This window comes from Nelumbo lutea, chromosome 1, assembly GCF_056320005.1.
Source record: "Nelumbo lutea isolate HS-2025 chromosome 1, American lotus-T2T, whole genome shotgun sequence".
NCBI classification, from domain to species: Eukaryota; Viridiplantae; Streptophyta; class Magnoliopsida; order Proteales; family Nelumbonaceae; genus Nelumbo; species Nelumbo lutea.
The window spans coordinates 92,508,629-92,528,091 of record NC_142684.1 but is presented as its reverse complement, the minus strand read 5'-3'; the positions used below and the strand labels follow the sequence as shown (position 1 = coordinate 92,528,091).

Sequence of the window (19,463 nt, the reverse complement as noted above, 5' to 3'; positions counted from 1 at the left end):
AATTCCCCTTGTTCGTCCTACTTCCATCTGAGGTGCGATCCATTAGTCCCCACTCAAGCCTTTTTAATTCTTTTTGGGGACCTTTTTTCTACTTTTCTCTTGAATCTTTCCAGATTTGATCTTCTCTTTCTCAAAAGTTCTCTGTTTTTCATCTTCTTCATCTCTTCTTTCAATTCCCAATGCACCAGCTATGTTAACAATTCCCAAATTCTCTGCCACCTTCCTACCAATGCTTGATGGAGCAGTTGTCTGAGGTGGAACTTTCTGCTTTGGGTGGGAAGACAATTCATTTGAACCTGAAAAAAGAGATGGAGATAAAAGATGATGAGACAGAAGAAGTAACAGGAGGTGGAAGGTTAAAAACAGAAGAATGAGAGGCAGAAAATCTCCCTAAATGCAGGTTAGGATTTTGACAAGAGATGGGAGTGAAGATTGGAAAAATTCTTCCTTATCTACGAATAGGGATGTTTGATTCTGAAATCGCTCTGTAGCCTGGATCAATCAGATGAGTCTGCTCGAGTATCTCCACTGTTAGAGTCGGCTGTACAAGGGTAGTACAGTCCTTTTATGTTTAGTTATATATGTACTGCTCAGCTGATGTGGCTCTCACTTAAGTGAGGGCACAATGGTAATCCTTGTATATCTTAGAAGAGTATAAATAAAAGAAGGGCCGACTAGAGGGATTTGATTTTTTTCTCTCTAGTTCGGCTGTGACCTTTTCTCCTTTTTCTTCTCTTTCTTCTTCTCCTTCTCTCTCTCTTTTCCTTCTCTTTCCTCTGATCTGAACATATACGAACATCTAATCTGAGTTTTATCATGGTATCAGAGCCACGATAATCAGTTCAGATCAGTTGTCTCCTTTTCTCTCTGTTTTGTGCATTCCTCTCTAGGGTTTTGCAGAATTCTCATTGATATTTAGAGAGTTTTCCAGAAAAAAAGAAAAGGACTAGTCGTTTTCTCCTTTTGGGGGTTTCCATGCCTCCAATGAGTGCAATCGTTGTGGTTTTGTGTGGTTGGTAGAAAACCCTCTACTCGCAATTCGAAGAGGACTGGATTTGTGATGGTGACAATGCAGACTTGGTACCCTCTACTCGACAGGTACATGATCTTCGAACTAAATTGTGGTATGTAGCAAGTTTCTTTTATATGTTGCAGAACTGAAAATATTATTCGTGAGATGTGTTGTGAGGGTTTCTAGTGCTGACCACACACACTAGAGCCTGAGTGTGGGTATGGAACCCCACACTCGTGGCTAACCAACTATTTCTTCAGAGATTTCTCTTCCATTGCAGGCTACAAATCAATATCTCTTCTCCATGGTCTGAACCTTAGTAATGTATTGCATGTTCCTAAGCTTCCTATCAGTTTACTTTCAATTAGTAGTATCACAAGCTCCTTAAATTGTAGTGTAACCTTTTTCCTAGTTCATGTGTTTTTCAGGACCTAACTTCTAGGAGGACGATTTTTAGAGAAAACTTAGTAGATGCCCTTTACACTTCTAACAACAAGGCTAGTTTCTCGACGTCAACTTCGAAGTCACATACTTAGCTGAGTCAATCAAATAAGAGTTGAGTATAGTTATGGCATAATCATTTGGGTCATGTGCGTAATATTGAAGTCTTTGTTTCCTTTTTTATTTAAGTCATGTTCAGTGTTAGATTTTTAGTGTCAAATGTCTCAGTTGAGTAAGCAATGTAGAAGTGTTTTTCATTCAAGTAATAAAAGATCAAACTTTCGTTTTCACATTGTGTTCAGATGTATGAGACCTACCACTATACCTTCCGAGGGAGGTTATAAGTATTTTATTACATTGATTGATGACTTTCTCGCTATACAAGGGTATTTCCCATGTGGGTCAAAGACAAAGTTCCAATGATTATAAGGGATTTCCAGAGAATGGTATTTACACAATTTCATGTTGACATCCAAATATTTCAATCAGATAATGCAAAATAATAGTTCCATGGTGATCTCATTGAATTCTTTACTTCCCATGGATCACTTCATTTGAGTTCATGTGCAAAAACACCACAACAAAATGGTGTTGTAAAATGAAAGAATAGACACCTTCTTGAAGTAGCACAAGAGATGATGTTACATATGAATGTACCTAAGCAGGTTTGGATAGATGATGTACTTACCGTTGCATATGTCATCAATTGAATGCGAGTGTTTGGTTGATATGCCTTTGTTCATGAGTTGCCCCCTTCCCATGGTAAGTTGAATTCTCAGTCTATCTCATGTATCTTCCTTGGGTACCCTCTTCTCAAAAGGGTGACCGGTACTTTGATCCCATTGATCGTAAGTACTTTGTCTATATGAATGTTTCCTTTCTTGAGCCAGAACCATTCTACCCTATTTCTCCTTGGGGGAGAATAGTACAAAGGAGGAGAAATAGGTCCACCAATCGGTCTTTCTTTCTGTGTATTCCTATGTAAGCGTTATAGAGATCAGTAGTGTCCTCAAGATGCGGAGCTACCAGATACCAAGCAACTGACACCTTCAAACTCCCAAGAGGTAAGTCCAATTGAGCCAAGTACCCTTGTCTGTATTGATTCCCTTGTTCGCATTTCAATTGTGAATGATCTTGACCTTCCCATGCCCAAATAAATACCCAAATACCCCATTCATGAATGAACAAATGCTATGAAAGAGGAAATTAATGCTCTCCATAAGAACGAACCATACGTGAGAATGGTGGATCTTCCAAAAGGGATAAAACAAGTGGGGTGTAGATGGGTGTTTATAGTGAAACATAAGGCAGATGGGATAGTAGAAAGGTACAAAGCAAGGCTAATAGCAAAGGGGTATACTAGTGTATGGTGTTGATTATGATGAAACATTTGCCCCAGTGACAAAAATCATTTGAATAGGGTGCTTCTATCATTGGCAACAAATATTGGTTGGGAGTTACAGCAACTTGATGTAAAAAAATGCTTTCTTAAATAGTGATCTGGAAGAGGAGGTGTATATGGTTCAGCCACCGAGGTTCTGTACAAAAGGAAGTGAAAATAAGGTAAGCAAGTTGAGAAAATCCCTATATGGCTTAAAGCAATCCCCTAGAGCATGGTTCAGTAAGTTTCATAGTAGTTCAGCAAGTAGGGTTCAAACAATACCAATCTAATCATACTCTCTTTGTTAAAAGATGTCAGGAGAAAGTTGTTGCATTGATAGTGTATGCAGACGATATCATCATTATAAGGAACTGGGACTCTGAGATATACAAGTTGAAGCAATTCTTATCCTCACAATTTGAAGTGAAAGATCTAGGGCCTCTAAAGTATTTTCTTGGGATTGAGATTGCCTGCTCCCTAAAGGGTACCTTCATCTCTCAAAGGAAGTACATCCTCAATCTTTTACAAGATAAAGGCAAACTTGGTGCAAAGCCAACAAATGCTCCTATGAATGTTATCATAAATTGGGTGATTGTGGTGGTGAACCTCTGAATGGTGTAAAACACTTCCAAAGGTTAGTGAGAAGATTGTTATATTTGTCTATGACATGCCTCAACATTGCTTATGTTGTTGGGATTCTAAGCTAGTTCATGCATTCACCTAAGGTTCCACACTTGAAGGCTACCAAGAGAATCCTTAGGTATTTAAAGAAATATCTAGAAACTGGTTTACTATTATTCAGCAAACATAGCCATTTGAAGGTGCAAGCTTATACAGATGTTGATTAGGCAAGTGCTATGGATGACAGAAAATCCACGAGTAGGTATTATACTTTTGTGGGTGGAAATCTGGTGACATGAAAAGTAAAAAAACAAAGTGTGGTTGCAAGGTCAAGTGTCGAAGCTGAGAAATAGAGCTATGGCACATGGGGTGGATAAGGTGCTTTGGTTGAAGAATCAGCTTGGAGAGCTCAGGTTCAATGTTGACAGTCTTATGTCCCTTTATTGTGATAACAAAGTAGCTATAAACAATGCAACAAATCCTATTCTCCACAATAGGACAAAGCACATTGAGGTAAATAAGCATTTCATAATAGAGAATCTTGATAAGGGGGAAATCCGCACTCCCTATGATAAGGAGAATCTTGATAAGGAGCAGCGAGCTGATGTTCTCACAAAAGGTCTTCATTATTTGCGGCACAATGAACTTTGTGACAAGTTGGGCATGATTGACATATACAGCCCAACTTGAGGGGGAGTGTTGTCAACCTGTTATCAGAGTAACAATGATGTCAGCATGTTCTTTTCTTTTGTATTTTGTCTGTTTAATATAGTGGGCTGCCAAGGGCAGAACTGTATTTATAGTTGTTTTAATTTTAATCACCCTAATATAAACACAGTAGGGATTCTTTCTTCCCTCTCTCTCTTCTTCTTTCCAGCTCTATATGATCATGTTTTTGAATGCAAACAGTATTTCAGTAGGCTCAGTGGTAATAAGGGCCAAATCTTCTATTCTGTACAATGGACGTTTCAGGATTGACACCCTCCATTATAGAAAGGGATGCATCTGGTGGCATGAGAGGAAAGATCATTCACCTGACTGATGAGGTAATTTTATCAAGTGGAAGATAATTTGCATTACCATAAGCCAAACTGATTTTCTTGCTAAGATATTTTATGATGCTAGATGGATCAACCAGCTCATGGACTGATGGGGATCAGTCCATGCATTATAAGACCTATTCTCGTAAGAAGGCCGACAAACAGGTTCTGATTTGGCATGGAGAAGACTCTTGGGACTTGGACTGATCTGGTCAGGGGTATTTTCGTCATTTTTACCAGCCCAATGTGGACTTGGGCTATAGCATCTTGTTCCCATAGCTTAGTAGTGCTTGTCTTTCAATTTTCAGTTTATTTGCATTAATAGATAGAAAGTTATTGTGTTTCTTGATGCACAAGACAAAGAGTGGCACTTCTTGTAATTATGGTGAACAGTGTTCCGGGCCACACAAGTCACTCTATAAATAGATGTATTCTCTTCCTTTTGAGGCTAATGAATGAATGAAGATTTCTTAAGAGCTCTCTTGCTGTATGGAGTGATTCCTACAAACCCTAGAGTGATTCTAGGACCCCTTGGAGTGATTCCTTGGGATTTCTCTCTCTTTTCTCTTTCTCTACCCTTTCTACTCTCTCTTCCTCTCTCTTTTTGTTTTGTGTTAGTTTGTTCCAGTCCTACTGCATCAGTTTTGGTATCAGAGCATCAGGTTTCAAATGGCCCATTACCATGGTAGAAACATAAGAGGAAAATTAAGTGACCAAGCTAAAGAAAAGTTGTTGCTTGCACTTATTAATCGAGTGGACATCCTAGAAGCTCAAGTCAAAGTGTTGATGCAAGAACAAGAAGAGAAAAACAGCACCGGTGTTCCACATGGAGGAGCTGAAGCTGAGGGTTCTAACACCAATAACCCTACTAGTCCACATGTGAACCACCCACTAAGGACTGCCATCAAGCCCCTAAGGTCTCAAACTCTACAAACTCAAGGTACTTTAAATGATTTATATGGATGAGTTGGTGGAGCATTCTAAGACTAATATAGATGACTATTGGGATGACATTACTAGTAAAGTGAAGATAGAAGTTCCTAGTTTTAGAAGTGATATCAATCCACGAGTTTTCTCCAATTGGTTGGAAGAACTAGAGGAATACTTGAACTAGTTCGATATGTCAGATGAAAGACAGGTTAGATTTGCTAAACTTAAACTTGTAGACCATGCAAAAGTATGGTGGAGGAGTGTGGAGAATAGATTACAGAATTTGGGTAAGCATCCTATCACCCGTTGGGAAGATATGAAGCATTACTTGGAGGAGAAATATTTGCCTAATGACTTCCAAGATGCTCTTCATGATGAGATGATGACATTGAGACAAGGTAGCTTATCTGTGTCTGAGTACATGCAGAAGTTTGATGAACTTACTAAAAGATGTCAGTCTACAGAAAGTGAGAAGCAAAAATTAGCCCGATTTCAGAATGGTTTAAGGGCCGATATTCAAAGGGAAATGATTACTGCACAAGTTTATGATAAAGATGATGCTTTTTAGATGGCTCTAAAAATTGAGAAGAGCTTGAAGCAAGTGAATAGTAGGAGATTTGGTATTCAAGCTAGGGAGGCAGCAGCATGTAAGAGTTTAGATGAGGGTAGAGTCACTAGACCTACATCTCATAATGCGGTTCCAGTAAGGTCTAATGGTTCCAAGTATCAAGGAGCTGATAACAAGGGGAAGAACATCATGATTGATGCTAATAAAAGGGGAACAACAGAAAACACTTGTTTCAAGTGTGGTGGAACGGGCCACTATGCATTTCAATGCCCTAATAAAAATCTACACATAGGGTGTGAGAAGGAAGGACAAGTGGAAGATGATGAAGGAGGCCTTGGTGAAGAGGAGTACACTAGATCTGAACATGAAGAAGAAGATGACAGCAATCTTGTTGGAGTTGTTAGACGCATTTTAGCATCCTCTAAAGAAGAAAAGAAAGAAGATTGGCTTCGTACAGCGATCTTCCTCACCTTTGTCTTGAGCGGAAACAAACTTTGCAAGCTAATAATTGATGGTAGTAGCAGCATGAATGTGGTTTCTGCAGCAACTGTTGAAAGGCTCAATCTATTTACACAACCTCATCCTCAACCATACAAGACTGCTTGGTTAAACAAGATGACATTTCAGGTAAAACAGAGAGCTCTTGTTTCTATTTCCTATGGGTCTTATGTTGATGATATTTGGTGTGATATTGTTCCTATGAATGTTATACATATTCTATTAGGCCGACCATGGCTTTACGATAGGAATGTATACCATTCTGGGAAAGAGAATACATATTACTTTCTATTTAATGGAAAGAGAATTATTATGAAACCTATATCACCTAATGAGATCAAGAAGTGAACTAAGACCCCTCAAAAGGCAGCTCCAGCCCAAAAACAAGTAGTTGAACAAAAGAAGCAACATTTCTTGCTGTCCAAGAAGTAATTTGAGGAGGAAAGCAAAGAATCAGGCCTTGTTTATGCCCTAATAGTAAAAGAAGTGAACAAACCAGCACATACCCCTATTTTAAAGATGCCAAAAGAGGTTGAAAACTTGTTGGCTGATTTTTCAGATTTGATCCCAAAAGAGTTGTCTAATGAATTACCACCTCTACGTGATGTCCAACATGCAATAGACTTGATTCCCAGGTCTCAACTACCTAATTTGCCTGCACACCGGATGAATCTCATAGAACATGCTGAGTTGAAGAGGCAAGTGGATGATCTATTGAAGGACTTCATTAGAGAGTCTCAGCCCATGTGCTGTACTGGCTCTACTTACTCCCAAGAAGGATGGCTCATGGAGGATGTGCTTTGATAGTAGAGCAATCAACAAGATTACAATCAAGTACCAATTCCCTATTCCACACTTAGATGACATGCTGGATATGATGAACAGAGCTACAATTTTCTCTAAAATTGATCTTAGAAGCAGATATCACCAAATTAGGATTCGACTTGGAGATGAATGGAAAACTGCTTTTACGACAAAGGATGGCCTCTATGAGTGGCTGGTTATGCCTTTTGGCTTAACTAATGCTCTTAGCACTTTCATGAGAGTTATGATTCAGGTACTTCGTCCTTTTATTGGTCGCTTCTTGGTTGTTTACTTCGATGACATTCTTATATACAGTCATACTCCTAATGATCATTTTGACCATTTATGTCAAGTGATGAGAGTTTTACGCCAGGAAAAGCTCTACATCAACTTAAAGAAGTGCTCTTTTATGACACCTACTGTTATCTTTTTAGGATTTGTTATATCCTCTGAAGGTGTCAAGGCTGATCCTGACATGGTAAAACCTATACTTGATTGGCCCACTCCCACTAACATCCATGAAGTGAGAAGCTTTCATGGATTGGCTACTTTTTATAGGCGTTTCAAAAGGAATTTCAGCATTATTATGGTACCAATTAAAGAAGCTATGAAAAAGGGGGAATTTTTTTGGTCTAAGGCTGCAACTAAAGCCTTTGAGACCATCAAGCAAAGGATGACTGAGACCCCAGTGTTACATTTGCCCAACTTTTCAAAAATCTTTGAGGTGTTTTGTAATGCTTCCCAAGTTGGAATAGGTGGTGTGCTTATGCATGAAGGACATCCTATAGTTTTTCACAGTGAAAAACGTAATGAAGCTAGACAAAAGTACTCCACATATGACAAAGAATTCTATGTTGTGGTGCAATGTCTTCGACATTGGCATCATTATTTAATTTCCCAAGAGTTTGTTTTGTATTCAGATCATGAGGCACTCAAATATCTCAAATCTCAAAAGCATCTTAGTAGTCAACATCAGAAATGGGCTGAATTTTTAGCAGAATATAACTTTGTGATTAAGCATACAGTTAGTGCCGAGAATCGAGTAGCCGATGCATTGAGCCGAGTGGTATATATACTTCATTCTATGTCTGTACAGGTTGTGAGGTTCAATCATTTGAAGCAAGATTATGATGGTTGCAAGGATTTCAGCATCATTTATGGTTCTTTACAAGCTGGACAGCAATCTGAATATCCTAGCTTTTCTATCCATGATGGTTATTTGTTCAAGGGAACTTGCTTGTGTGTTCCTAACACCTCACTACGTGATTATGTTATATGGGAGTTACATGCAGGTGGAATTGCTAGGCATTCTGGTCGGGACAAGACCATTGCTATGGTAGAAGATCGCTTCTACTGGCCTAGCCTTAAGGTTGATGTTGATCGTGTGATCAAACAGTGCAGAATTTGTCAATTGGCAAAAGGGAGAAAGAAAAATACAGGGTTGTACACCCCTCAAACAATTCCACATGAGCCTTGGCAAGATCTCTCTATGGATTTTGTCCTAGGTCTTCCCAAGACAATAAAGGGGTCATGATTCAATTTATGTTGTGATAGATAGGTTCTCAAAAATGGTCAACTTTATTCCTTGCAGTAAGACATCAGATGCCTCACATGTGGCAAGCCTATTCTTTAGGGAAATTGTCCGTTTACATGGTGTTCCTATTACTATTGCTTCTGATCGTGATGCTAAGTTTATGAGTTACTTTTGGAAGACACTTTGGAAACTCCTCAATACAAAGCTGAAGTTCTCATCTTCTTTCCATCCTCAAACTGATGGCCAAACTGAGGTAGTTAATAGGAGCCTCGATGATTTGCTACGTTGCTTAGTTGGTGACCATACTTCCAGGTGGGATCTCATCCTACCTATGGCTGAATTTCCTTAAAACAATTAAGTTAATAGGTCAACTGGAAGAAGTCCCTTTAAGATAGCTACTGGAATTCAGCCTAAGAAGCCTATTGATTTAGTGTCTTTGCCACAAGAAGCCAGGACTAGCATAGAGGTTGAAGGCTTTGCTCGCCACATGAGAGAAATCCACGATGAAGTTAGGCGCAAGATTGCTCTTAGCAATGATGCATACAGAGCCAAAGCTGAATTACATAGGCGCCTAGCTGATTTTCAGGAGGGTGATATGGTTATGGTGTGTATACGTCCTGAACACTTTCCTAAGGGCTTTTATAAGAAGCTTCACTCCAAGAGTGCAGGTCCATATAAGATCACGAAGAAATCAGTTCTAATGATTATGTCCTAGAGCTGCCAAGCGAAATGGGAATTAGCCCAATATTCAATGTTGAAGACCCAAGTGCATATCATGGCCATAGTGATTGTCCCATAGTCCCATTGCCTAAGCTACTTTTGGTTCCACCTACTAATGTGCCTGAAGACACCCTTGATGAGAAGTTGATTTCTACAGCAAGTGGGGGTTATCAAAAATTTCTTGTAAAGTAGAAGAATCTACCTCTTTCAGAATGATCATGGATTACAGCTAAAGATTTGTATCATCTTAATCCAGAACTTTATGAGCAATATCATGCCTTTAACTCACCAGGGTCTTGTTCTTTCAAGCTGGGGAGAGATGATAGGGATCGGTCCATGCATTATAAGACCTATTCTCGTAAGAAGAACAACAACAAACAGGTTCTGATTTGGCATGGAGAAAACTCTTGGGATTTGGAATGATCTGGTTAGAGGTATTATAGTCATTTTGACCAGCCCGATGTGGACTTGGATTATAGCATCTTGTTCCTATAGCTTAGTAGTGCTTGTCTTTCAATTTTCAGTTTATTTGCATTAATAGATAGAAAGTTATTGTGTTTCTTGATGCATAAGACAAAGAGTGGCACTTTTTGTAATTGTGGTGAACAGTGTTCCGGGCCACACAAGTCACTCTATAAATGATGTATTCTCTTCCTTTTGAGGCTAATGAATGAATGAAGATTTCTAAGAGCTCTCTTGCTGTATGGAGTGATTCCTACAAACCCTAGAGTGATTCTAGGACCCCTTGGAGTGATTCCTTGGGATTTCTCTCTCTTTTCTCTTTCTCTACCCTTTCTACTCTCTCTTCCTCTCTCTTTCTGTCTTGTGTTAGTTTGTTCCAGCCCTACTGCATCATGGACCCTGGTCACTTTACCGAGGAAGTTAAAGCCTTGCCTTGGTGTCCTTATTTAATACCTAATTCAGATTAATTCCAATTGGATGAGTCTTGTATGGGAAATCTATGTCAGAGTATCTTCTCTCTTTTTTGGCTTTTTAAACTTTACCTTATTGATGTAGCCTCTTAATTTTGGCTGTTGCGCATCCTTTCACTACCTTAAGGGCTGCATGCCTGTACCTCTAGCTTCCCTTCTCTAAATCAGTTAATTATCATTGATAAGAAAATGAACAATCAAAAAAACAAAAATCGGCCATCATGATAATGGAAGGGTTAAAGAAGGCTAAATAACTGAATATCAAAATGTTAATTGTAGGAGATTCAAAATTGGTTATAGGCTGGTTGCAAAAATGAAGAAAATGAATTATGGAAGTTTGCAAACGAAAAAAGAATGTTCAATTGGCTATCTCAGAATGTAGAGATTCAGCTGCAATGGGTCAAGAGAAATGCTAACTCTTTTTGCAGATGCTCTTGCTAAACAAGGGGTGGAAAGAGATCAAATGTTCTGGGCTCTATTGTAACTCCGTTTGATGTATTTCTCGGGGAGGGTTAAAAGATTTTATCTCTCCCCTTGCTTCCTCTGTATCTTTCTATGAATTCTTTAATAAAAGTTTCTGTTATTGATCAAAACAAATGATAACATGCACTTGAATGGCCTTTGTTACTGAGCAGCAAGATCATCTATAAAAAAAATGCTAAGGATCACATCTCAGAAGCATTTATATTTAACTCTTGATAAAACATCCAAATTAAGTTTGTTATACTTAGAGAAGTAGAATCTCTAGCCTTCAAGCAGTTTGAAGATTTTTCAATTTATCATAAAAAATTAAGATGTATGTTCTTGCTCGGATTTATTGATTGCATCATTTCCTTCTTATGAACAGTAACCCAGACAGTTGTCCAGGTCTCAGGATTTTGAGTTTTTGAACAGTTCAACAAGCTAACTTCCTGATGGAACTGCCAAATCCATTACCTGACCACCTTTCCAGGTTGATACCTGGTTCAGCTTTGAAAACAGTGTTTAAGGGATGGAGAAGGAAGAGTCTTGGCTTTATAATTGGGACCAATAGGGATGGGAGACTCACTAAGAGCTGAAGTGTCAGTCCTCCTTTGAGGATTCAGATTGGGGCCAATAGGAATGGGAGACTCACTGGAGGGGGACTCCAAGTTGATGATAGGATGGATGCAAGTAAATAGTTTAGGAATCTGGACCCACAGACAGCCCATGAGGAAAATCAGCTGTCTAAAAAGGGAGATTGGTGTAAATTTTGGATGGATTAGAAGGATGGTTTGGCTGACACTATAGCCAAACAAGGGACACTTAGAGAACTTTGTTGGGCTGCATTGTAATTGTGGATTCTTACGTGGGGTTAGCACCCATTAAGTTGGGTTCTTAAAATTTGTCCTTGCTTTAATTAACCAATGAATGAAAGTTACCATTTCAAATCCAAAGAAAAAAATATTAAAACAACAGTTTCAAGTCTGGTGGTTGAAAATTTCATGTATGAGTGAAAAAAAGTTAATGCACAGAATAATCATTCAATAGGTCAATAAAGATGGCCAACCCATAAAGAAGGAACTTGAAGATGCTATAATAACCACACTGTCCCTCCAACATGATATAATTTTGTTTGACAGTCACTTCTGAGTCGGTGAATCTCTCCTAGACTAAGATTAATATGGGAGTTGTTCCACCAAGACATGGACCTTTCAGGGGGCTTTCTCAAACATGTATGATTTTGTTTTTCAAAAAACGAAAAAAAAAAATGCCATATAAGCAAAATCATATTTCTTTTTGCTGATATAGCAGTTTGTTTTGTTTTCAAAAACAAAATCATACATATTGGTGAACACCATCTGTGGCAACTGACATCACATTATTTATTTAGATTGAAGCATTGAACCAAATGTTAAGGAATACTTGAGGCTGTTGCTCAAGCCAGCAAGAGGAAAGGTGTTGCGGATGCATTCGTTGGGAAGAAATACCGCCACAGGCAGCAGCAACAGCAGTAACGAGGTGTCCATACAGGAGTCCACGTAGGATTAGGCTGCAGCTTATTTCATCTTATCTTTCACAGTTATCTTATTTGTTTTTCTCATTTATCTAGTCCGATAAGGTTTAGTAGGGAGTCTTATAGTAGGAGTTTGATTTATCTAGGGAGTCTTATCCCTCCCAAGATAGGGATCTTATCTGTAAGAAGTCGAATCCAATAAGGAGTATCCCTACCTCTTGTAATCTCCTATTTAAGGAGCTGGAATTAAAGAATAAAGGCATCAAATTTTCGGTCAAGAAAGGAGTAAGGAGAGTTAGGGTGATCTCTTGGACAAATCACCCTTAGGGCGCCAAGATAGGCTCCTCAAGGAAAGGGAGGAACAAGGGAAAACAGGAGGTTCTCCCCATGGACCGACCCATGACGCGATCCTATGCCCGGGCCCATAACATCTTGGTATCAGAGCCTACTGTCATGGGAGATCTGGAGCAGCTATCATCCAGGGTCCACGAACTGGAACATAGGCTCGTGGAAACCAGCGTGGAGGTTCGTGAGGTCAAAGACGATGTCCGGGAGCTGTGACGCTTGTTGGAATCGTATTTCTCGAACAAGGAAAGGAACTCCGAGGGAACCGCCCACTAGACTGGGCAGAGACGTCCGACGAACAACAGACCGCCGCCCCGGCAGCCACGGTTGTTCACAAGTATAGCCAGCTAGAATTTCCGTCTTACAACGGCACCGAAGATCCGTTGGGATGGTTATATCACTGCGAACAGTTCTTTCGCAACCAATGCACAGATGACAAAGACAAGGTCGGTTTGGCCACCTTCCACCTAACGGAAGAGGCACAACTCTGGTTCTATCGTCTGGAGCAGGAAGAACCCGGGCTTAGTTGGGGACAGTTTAAATCTTACCGCCTCCTCAGGTTTGGACCCCCATTGACGAGCAACCCGCTGGGCGAATTAATTAACCTCAAGCAAACTGGAACTGTGGCTGAATACCAGCGACAGTTCCAAACCCTTCTCGCCAGGGCAGCCTCGATACAACCAGACTAGCAAGTAGATATGTTCGCCACGGGGTTAGCAGAACCCCTAAGGGTGGACGTGGAGATGCAACACCCTCCCAACATGGTCACAGTCATGAAACTAGCACGCGCCTTCGAGCGCAAACTACAACTCACACGCGGGACCTTCAGTGTAGGTCAGTCGGCGACGACCTGGGCACCTTCGAAGACAACCGGAGTGTCCCTTTCTTCGGCAGCCAGCAAGGAACAAAGGCCACCTGCCGGTAACGCTTCCAGGACAGCATCAAGCATGGAGAGCAGCATGATAGCACCACCCATTAGACGGTTGTCCCGAGCCAAGATGGCAGAGCGTCGTGCAAGGAGGCAGTGCTTTAACTGCGATGATCTGTACTCCGTCGGGCACAGATGCAAGAGGCTATTCTGTCTTCTGGTAGACGAACAGGAAGAGGACGAGGATGAACCCGCAACATCAGAACCCGAGATCTCCCTTCACGCAATCACAGGGATAAAAACCTCACAGACCATGCAACTGAGGGCGTAGGTAGCAAGAAAACCAGTACGCATCCTCGTTGACTCAGGAAGCACGCACAACTTTGTCAGTGAGCAGGCAGCACGCCAGTTAGAGTTACCTATGGAAATCAAGCCACAACTACAGGTAGCCGTGGCAAACGGGGAAAGAGTTCACAGCCCCGGAATCTACAAGAACACCAAAATTCAGGTCGAATCGGAATCCTTCTTTGCTGATCTGTTTGTGCTATCCTTAGATGAGTTCGACATAGTCCTAGGAGTCAAGTGGCTGATCACTCTAGGGCCAATCTTATGGGATTTCAATGCCCTAACAATTACATTCCACCTGAATGGAAACCCAGTTACCTGGCAGGGAACTAGGATAAGGGCAAAAACGAAGTTGCATACACTTCAGGGCGAGAATATGCGCATAACAAATATGGAGAGGCTCCTCACGGATTTCTCTGTTGTATTCCAAGAACCCAAGGGGCTTCCACCCTCCAAAGCTTGTGATCATCGGATCCCTCTGATAGTCGGATCGGATCCCGTCGTTGTCTGGCCCTATCGCTACCCACACCGACAGAAGGATGAAATAGAAAGGCAGTGTACGGATATGATGTAGCAGGGAATCATTCGTCCTAGCCGCTCCCCCTTCTCCTCGCCGGTTCTGTTGGTATCCAAGCAAGATGGGACTTGGAGATTTTGTGCGGTCGGTCCCCATCGTAGATGAGCTATTGGACGAACTCCTTGGAGCCCAATACTTCTCAAAATTAGACCTTCGGTCGGGTTACTTTCAGGTCCGGATGACTTCCGAAGACGTGGAAAAAACGGCCTTCAGAACACATCGCGGCCATTTTGAATTCCTAGTCATGCCATTCGGCCTCACCAACGCTCCTTCCACGTTCTAGTCTCTGATGAACAAGGTATTTCAATCCCACCTCCGCAGATTTGTCTTAGTATTTTTTGACGACATCCTAGTTTACAGCAAGTCGTGGGTAGAACACGTACAGCATCTGCAGACCATTTTTGAACTCCTGCGCCAACACAAACTCTTCCTTAAGCGACCTAAATGCTCCTTTGGGGAACGCCAAGTCCTTTACTTAGGACATGTGATCAGCGGGCAAGGGGTCAAGGTGGATGACTCCAAGATTCAAGCTATCAAAGAATGGCCCAAACCATAGTCCACCAAGGCTCTCTGCGGGTTCCTAGGGTTGACAGGTTACTACCGCAAGTTTGTACAAAATTACGGACTTTTGGCGGCCCCACTAACCAATCTGCTCAAGAAAAATGCCTTCAATTGGGATAAGGCAGCCAATGCAGCCTTTACGAGTTTAAGAGAAGCCCTCTCCTTCACACCAGTCCTGCAGTTGCCAAACTTTGACCTCAAGTTCATAGTTGAATGTGATGCATCCGGCTCCGGCATAGGCGCCATACTACAGCAACAAGGGCACCCGGTCGCCTTCTTCAATCGCAAACTGGCGGACCGTCATCTTAAATTACCTGCCTACGAACGCGAACTAATTGGGTTGGCCAAGGCAGTACAACAATGGCGGCCATACTTATGGGGAAGGTCCTTCGTCGTCAAGACGAACCACTACAGCCTCAAATATTTGTTGGAACAACAGCTTACAACTTCGCCACAACAGCATTGGGTCAGCAAACTGCTTGGTTTTGATTTTCGGGTGGACTACAAGGTGGGATCCTTAAACCGTGTCACAGATGCCTTGTCTCACCGAGAAGAAGACAATATGCTCCTTCATGCAATTTCACAACCCCGAGTCACCCTACTGGAAGACATTCGGCACACGCTGCCACAATCATCGGAATGGAGAGACCTTGTTCAAAAGATACAGTCCGGGACAACCGACTCCAATTGGTCCATTCACGACGGGCTAGTACTTTACAAAGGACGTATATACCTTCCGGCTGATTCTTCCTCCATCCCCGCAGTCATCTCCGGTATACATAACTCCACTCACGAGGGCATTCAAAAGACACTGCATCGTATCCGAGCGGATTTCCATTGGCCAGGAATGAAAACTTCTATCCAGGACTTCATCAACAACTGCTCCACGTGCCAACAACATAAATGGGAGAACCTACATCCAGCCGGCCTTCTTCAGCCCCTCTCAATTCCTACGTAGATTTGGGCAGATATATCCATGGATTTCATTGAGGGACTACCCAAGGTGGGAGGGAAGTCGGTTCTGTTCGTTGTGGTGGATCGTTTCTCTAAATATGCCCACTCCATCCCTATGGCACACCTATACAGTAACATTTCAATCGCCCACATTTTCTTTACACATATTTTCCGTCCACATGGATTACCGAAACCCATCGTCAGCGACAGGGACCCCGTTTTTACCAGTACCTTCTGGAAGGAACTGTTCCGATTACATGGTACGACCTTGGCCTTCTCCTCCGCCTATCATCCTCAAACAGACGGCCAAACGGAAGCAGTCAACCGCACGATCGAAATGTACCTCCGCTGTTTTGCAGGGGACCGACCGCGACGGTGGGTGGATTGGCTTCCCTAGGCCGAATATTGTTACAACACTACCTATCACTCGTCCCTGGGCATGACACCCTTCCGAGTAGTCTACGGCCGAGATCCTCCTCGCTTGCTATCATACGAGCCTAGATTGACTTGACTGGACGAGATTGACCGTTCCCTCCAAGAACGTGATGCCCTCCTGGCTGAAGTCTCTCTCTGCCTGCAACAAGCACAGTTACGCATGAAGCACACCTATGACCAGCATCGACGGGAGCTAACGTTTGAACCGGGTCAGTTTGTGTGGTTGAAGCTCCAGCCCTACCAACAACGATCCTTGAGACAGTGGGCTACTCCCAAACTGGCTCCTAAATTCCATGGACCGTTCAAGGTTTTATGGCGGATCAGCCCAATTGCATACCAGCTCAAGCTACCGGCAAACAGCAGAATCCATGATATCTTTCGCGTTTCCTTGCTCAAGCCATTCATAGGAGATCCATCGGATCAGGTACCCGCTCTGCCGCCCCTCAAAGACGGCAAGCTCATCCTCCAACCCCGGGCCCTCGTCCGCTCCAGAATCAATCGGGGTGTCCTCGAGGTCCTTGTGGAATGGGACAACTTACCATCAGCCGAAGCCACCTAGATGCCCTTCACTGAACTACGGGACACATCCCGAGCTTGAGGACAAGCTCGTAGTCCCGAAGGGGTGTAATGTTGCGGATGTATTCATTGGGAAGAAATACCGCCGCAAGCAGCAGCAACAGCAGTAACGAGGTGTCCACACAGGAGTCCACATAGGATTAGGCCACAGCTTATTTCATCTTATCTTTCATAGTTATCTTATTTGTTTTTCTCATTTATCTAGTCCGATAAGGTTTAGTAGGGAGTCTTATAGTAGGAGTTTGATTTATCTAGGGAGTCTTATCCTTCCCAAGATAGGGATCTTATCTGTAAGAAGTCGAATCCAATAAGGAGTATTCCTACCTCTTGTAATCTTCTATTTAAGGAGCTAGAATTAAAGAATAAAGGCATCAAATTTTTGGTCAAGAAAGGAGTAAGGAGAGTTAGGGTGATCTCTTGGACAAATCACCCTTAGGGCGCCAAGATAGGTTCCTCGAGGAAAGGGAGGAACAAGGGAAAATAGGAGGTTCTCCCCATGGACCGACCCGTGATGCGATCCTACGCTCGGGCCCATAACAAAAGGCTCCTGGTTTCGGCATGTATAAGCCATTATAGAACAAGTGTTTTTACCACTAAGTGCCAGAAACGACAATTTTAATAAATGCAAATTATCATATAAATGATAAGAAATCTAAATAGGTCATGGGAGGAAACCAAGAATCACCAAAACAACAATGATGAAGCACACCTTCATTGCCAACAAGGCTTGTCTTTGAAACTTTTATATGTTCACATTTCAAATTTTCAATGACCTTCCCTTTTACCAAGGCTTGTCTTTGAAACTTTTAACCATCATAATGTCATAGTATTTTTAACGGAGCTTGAATATATTAGGATATCTACTTATATGGTCAAATGGTAATATGAAGTACACCTGCATTGCTAACAAAACCTTTTGAATTTCACCAAGTTCCTTTTCAAGATTATCTTCTTGTGCTGCCAAAGCTCGAGTCACCTCAGAATTCTTCTGAACCAAAGCTGCAGTCTGCAAAGTGCGAACACAAATACAAACTATAGGTCAATGTGACAGCCATCATTTTTTTCATCTGTTATGGAACGTTGGTAATTAATCACTTAAGCTATCGCAAAACAAATTTATTTTATACATGCAATTACGGTTCTCCTGGTAACAACACAAGTACACAACTCAAGCTCTTCGACTCAAGATATTTGATCTTAGTTCAAGAATCCAACATTACAGGGTTCAAAGCATTCTTTTCTACCATAATTTTGGGAAAACACGAGACCGATCTCGAGATTTGGTTTATTTGTTCATCCTATCCCACTCTCATCTACAAAGATTCTTTACGCAAGGCCTCAGAAGTCAGAAAAAATGCAGGAAAAAAATTAGAAATCTAGGAACAATGAGCTTGCCTGGGTAGTAGGTTCTTTCAATGCCTTCCTTGTAATCCGAAATCTAATCCCTAACTTTTCAAGCTGCCTCGACAGCACCCTTACAATAGTAGCGGAGTTCCGAAGATCCTCCTCGAGCTTCTCAATTCTCTCAACAAGATTTAAACTCGACCTACCACCTGACTTGAACGATTCCCTACAGATCCTCCTCCACTGCCTTCTTCTAATCAAAGTCCCGACTGCAACAGCAATCACCAGCAAAACATATTGCCAGACAAAAACCCCGTTCACCAAGGGCACTTGAATCGCCTTCTGCGAGGAACTTAAATAGATCCAATTCACAGCATACCCGAGCGTTAAAATAGTCGATGGTACAAGACACAACACCTCGGCAATCGAAAGAAAAGCGTCCAAATTAAGCTTACCATCGAGCCTCTCTCCTTGCAAGGTCCCCTCGGGTTCAAAGGCTCTGGAACGCCATTGTCTACCAGCCTCGAAGGGCTGGAGTTGTTTACGCTGCCAAGAGTCTCTCTGCCCAAGAACTTCGAAATGCAGGGAGTTCGAACTCCCATCACGCCTGGAGGAGATTGGGAGTGTTAAGGCGTAAAGGTGTTTCAGAGTATTAACGCCATGAATCACGTTGGTCGAACAGAAGAAGCAGATATGATGGCTCGAATTCGTTGAGAGATTTTGAGCGGCGATTGACATTGTCCCTGTGTTAGGGTTTGAGAATTCGATTCCAAAGCATAGGTGCTGTCACTACTAACACAAGTATCTGCGGTAAATGGAGACAGTCACAGAATTCACTGGCGATTTGCCCAACGCTGCGGCGCAGTCGCGCACATTGGTAATTTTCCCGGGAATGTTAGTTACAGTTAGAGTACAGACTTCTTATTTACTCCCGGCAAATAGGCATCCCACGATGACTAATGAGCAATGACTGTTCACTGCTCACTGATAGCTCCTTGTCCT

At 41.9% G+C, this 19,463-nt stretch overlaps 1 protein-coding gene across 4 annotated transcripts in view; it reads right to left on the bottom strand.

The window, feature by feature from the left end:
- Window positions 1-19,463, bottom strand: part of LOC148876140 (uncharacterized) — a 38,645-nt gene extending 19,182 nt beyond the window's left edge. Inside the window, exons 1-3 of one of the 4 annotated variants that reach the window (XM_088966219.1) lie at window positions 18,917-19,249; window positions 18,513-18,803; window positions 18,013-18,123 (exon numbers count right to left, since the gene is read on the bottom strand). In XM_088966219.1, the coding sequence (XP_088822345.1) occupies window positions 18,013-18,123; window positions 18,513-18,803; window positions 18,917-19,063 (549 nt within the window). In that variant the 5' untranslated portion in view covers window positions 19,064-19,249. Of the gene's footprint in view, window positions 1-18,012; window positions 18,124-18,512 lie in introns of all 4 variants that reach the window. The other 3 variants (XM_088966220.1, XM_088966217.1, XM_088966218.1) reach the window with 3 other exon arrangements.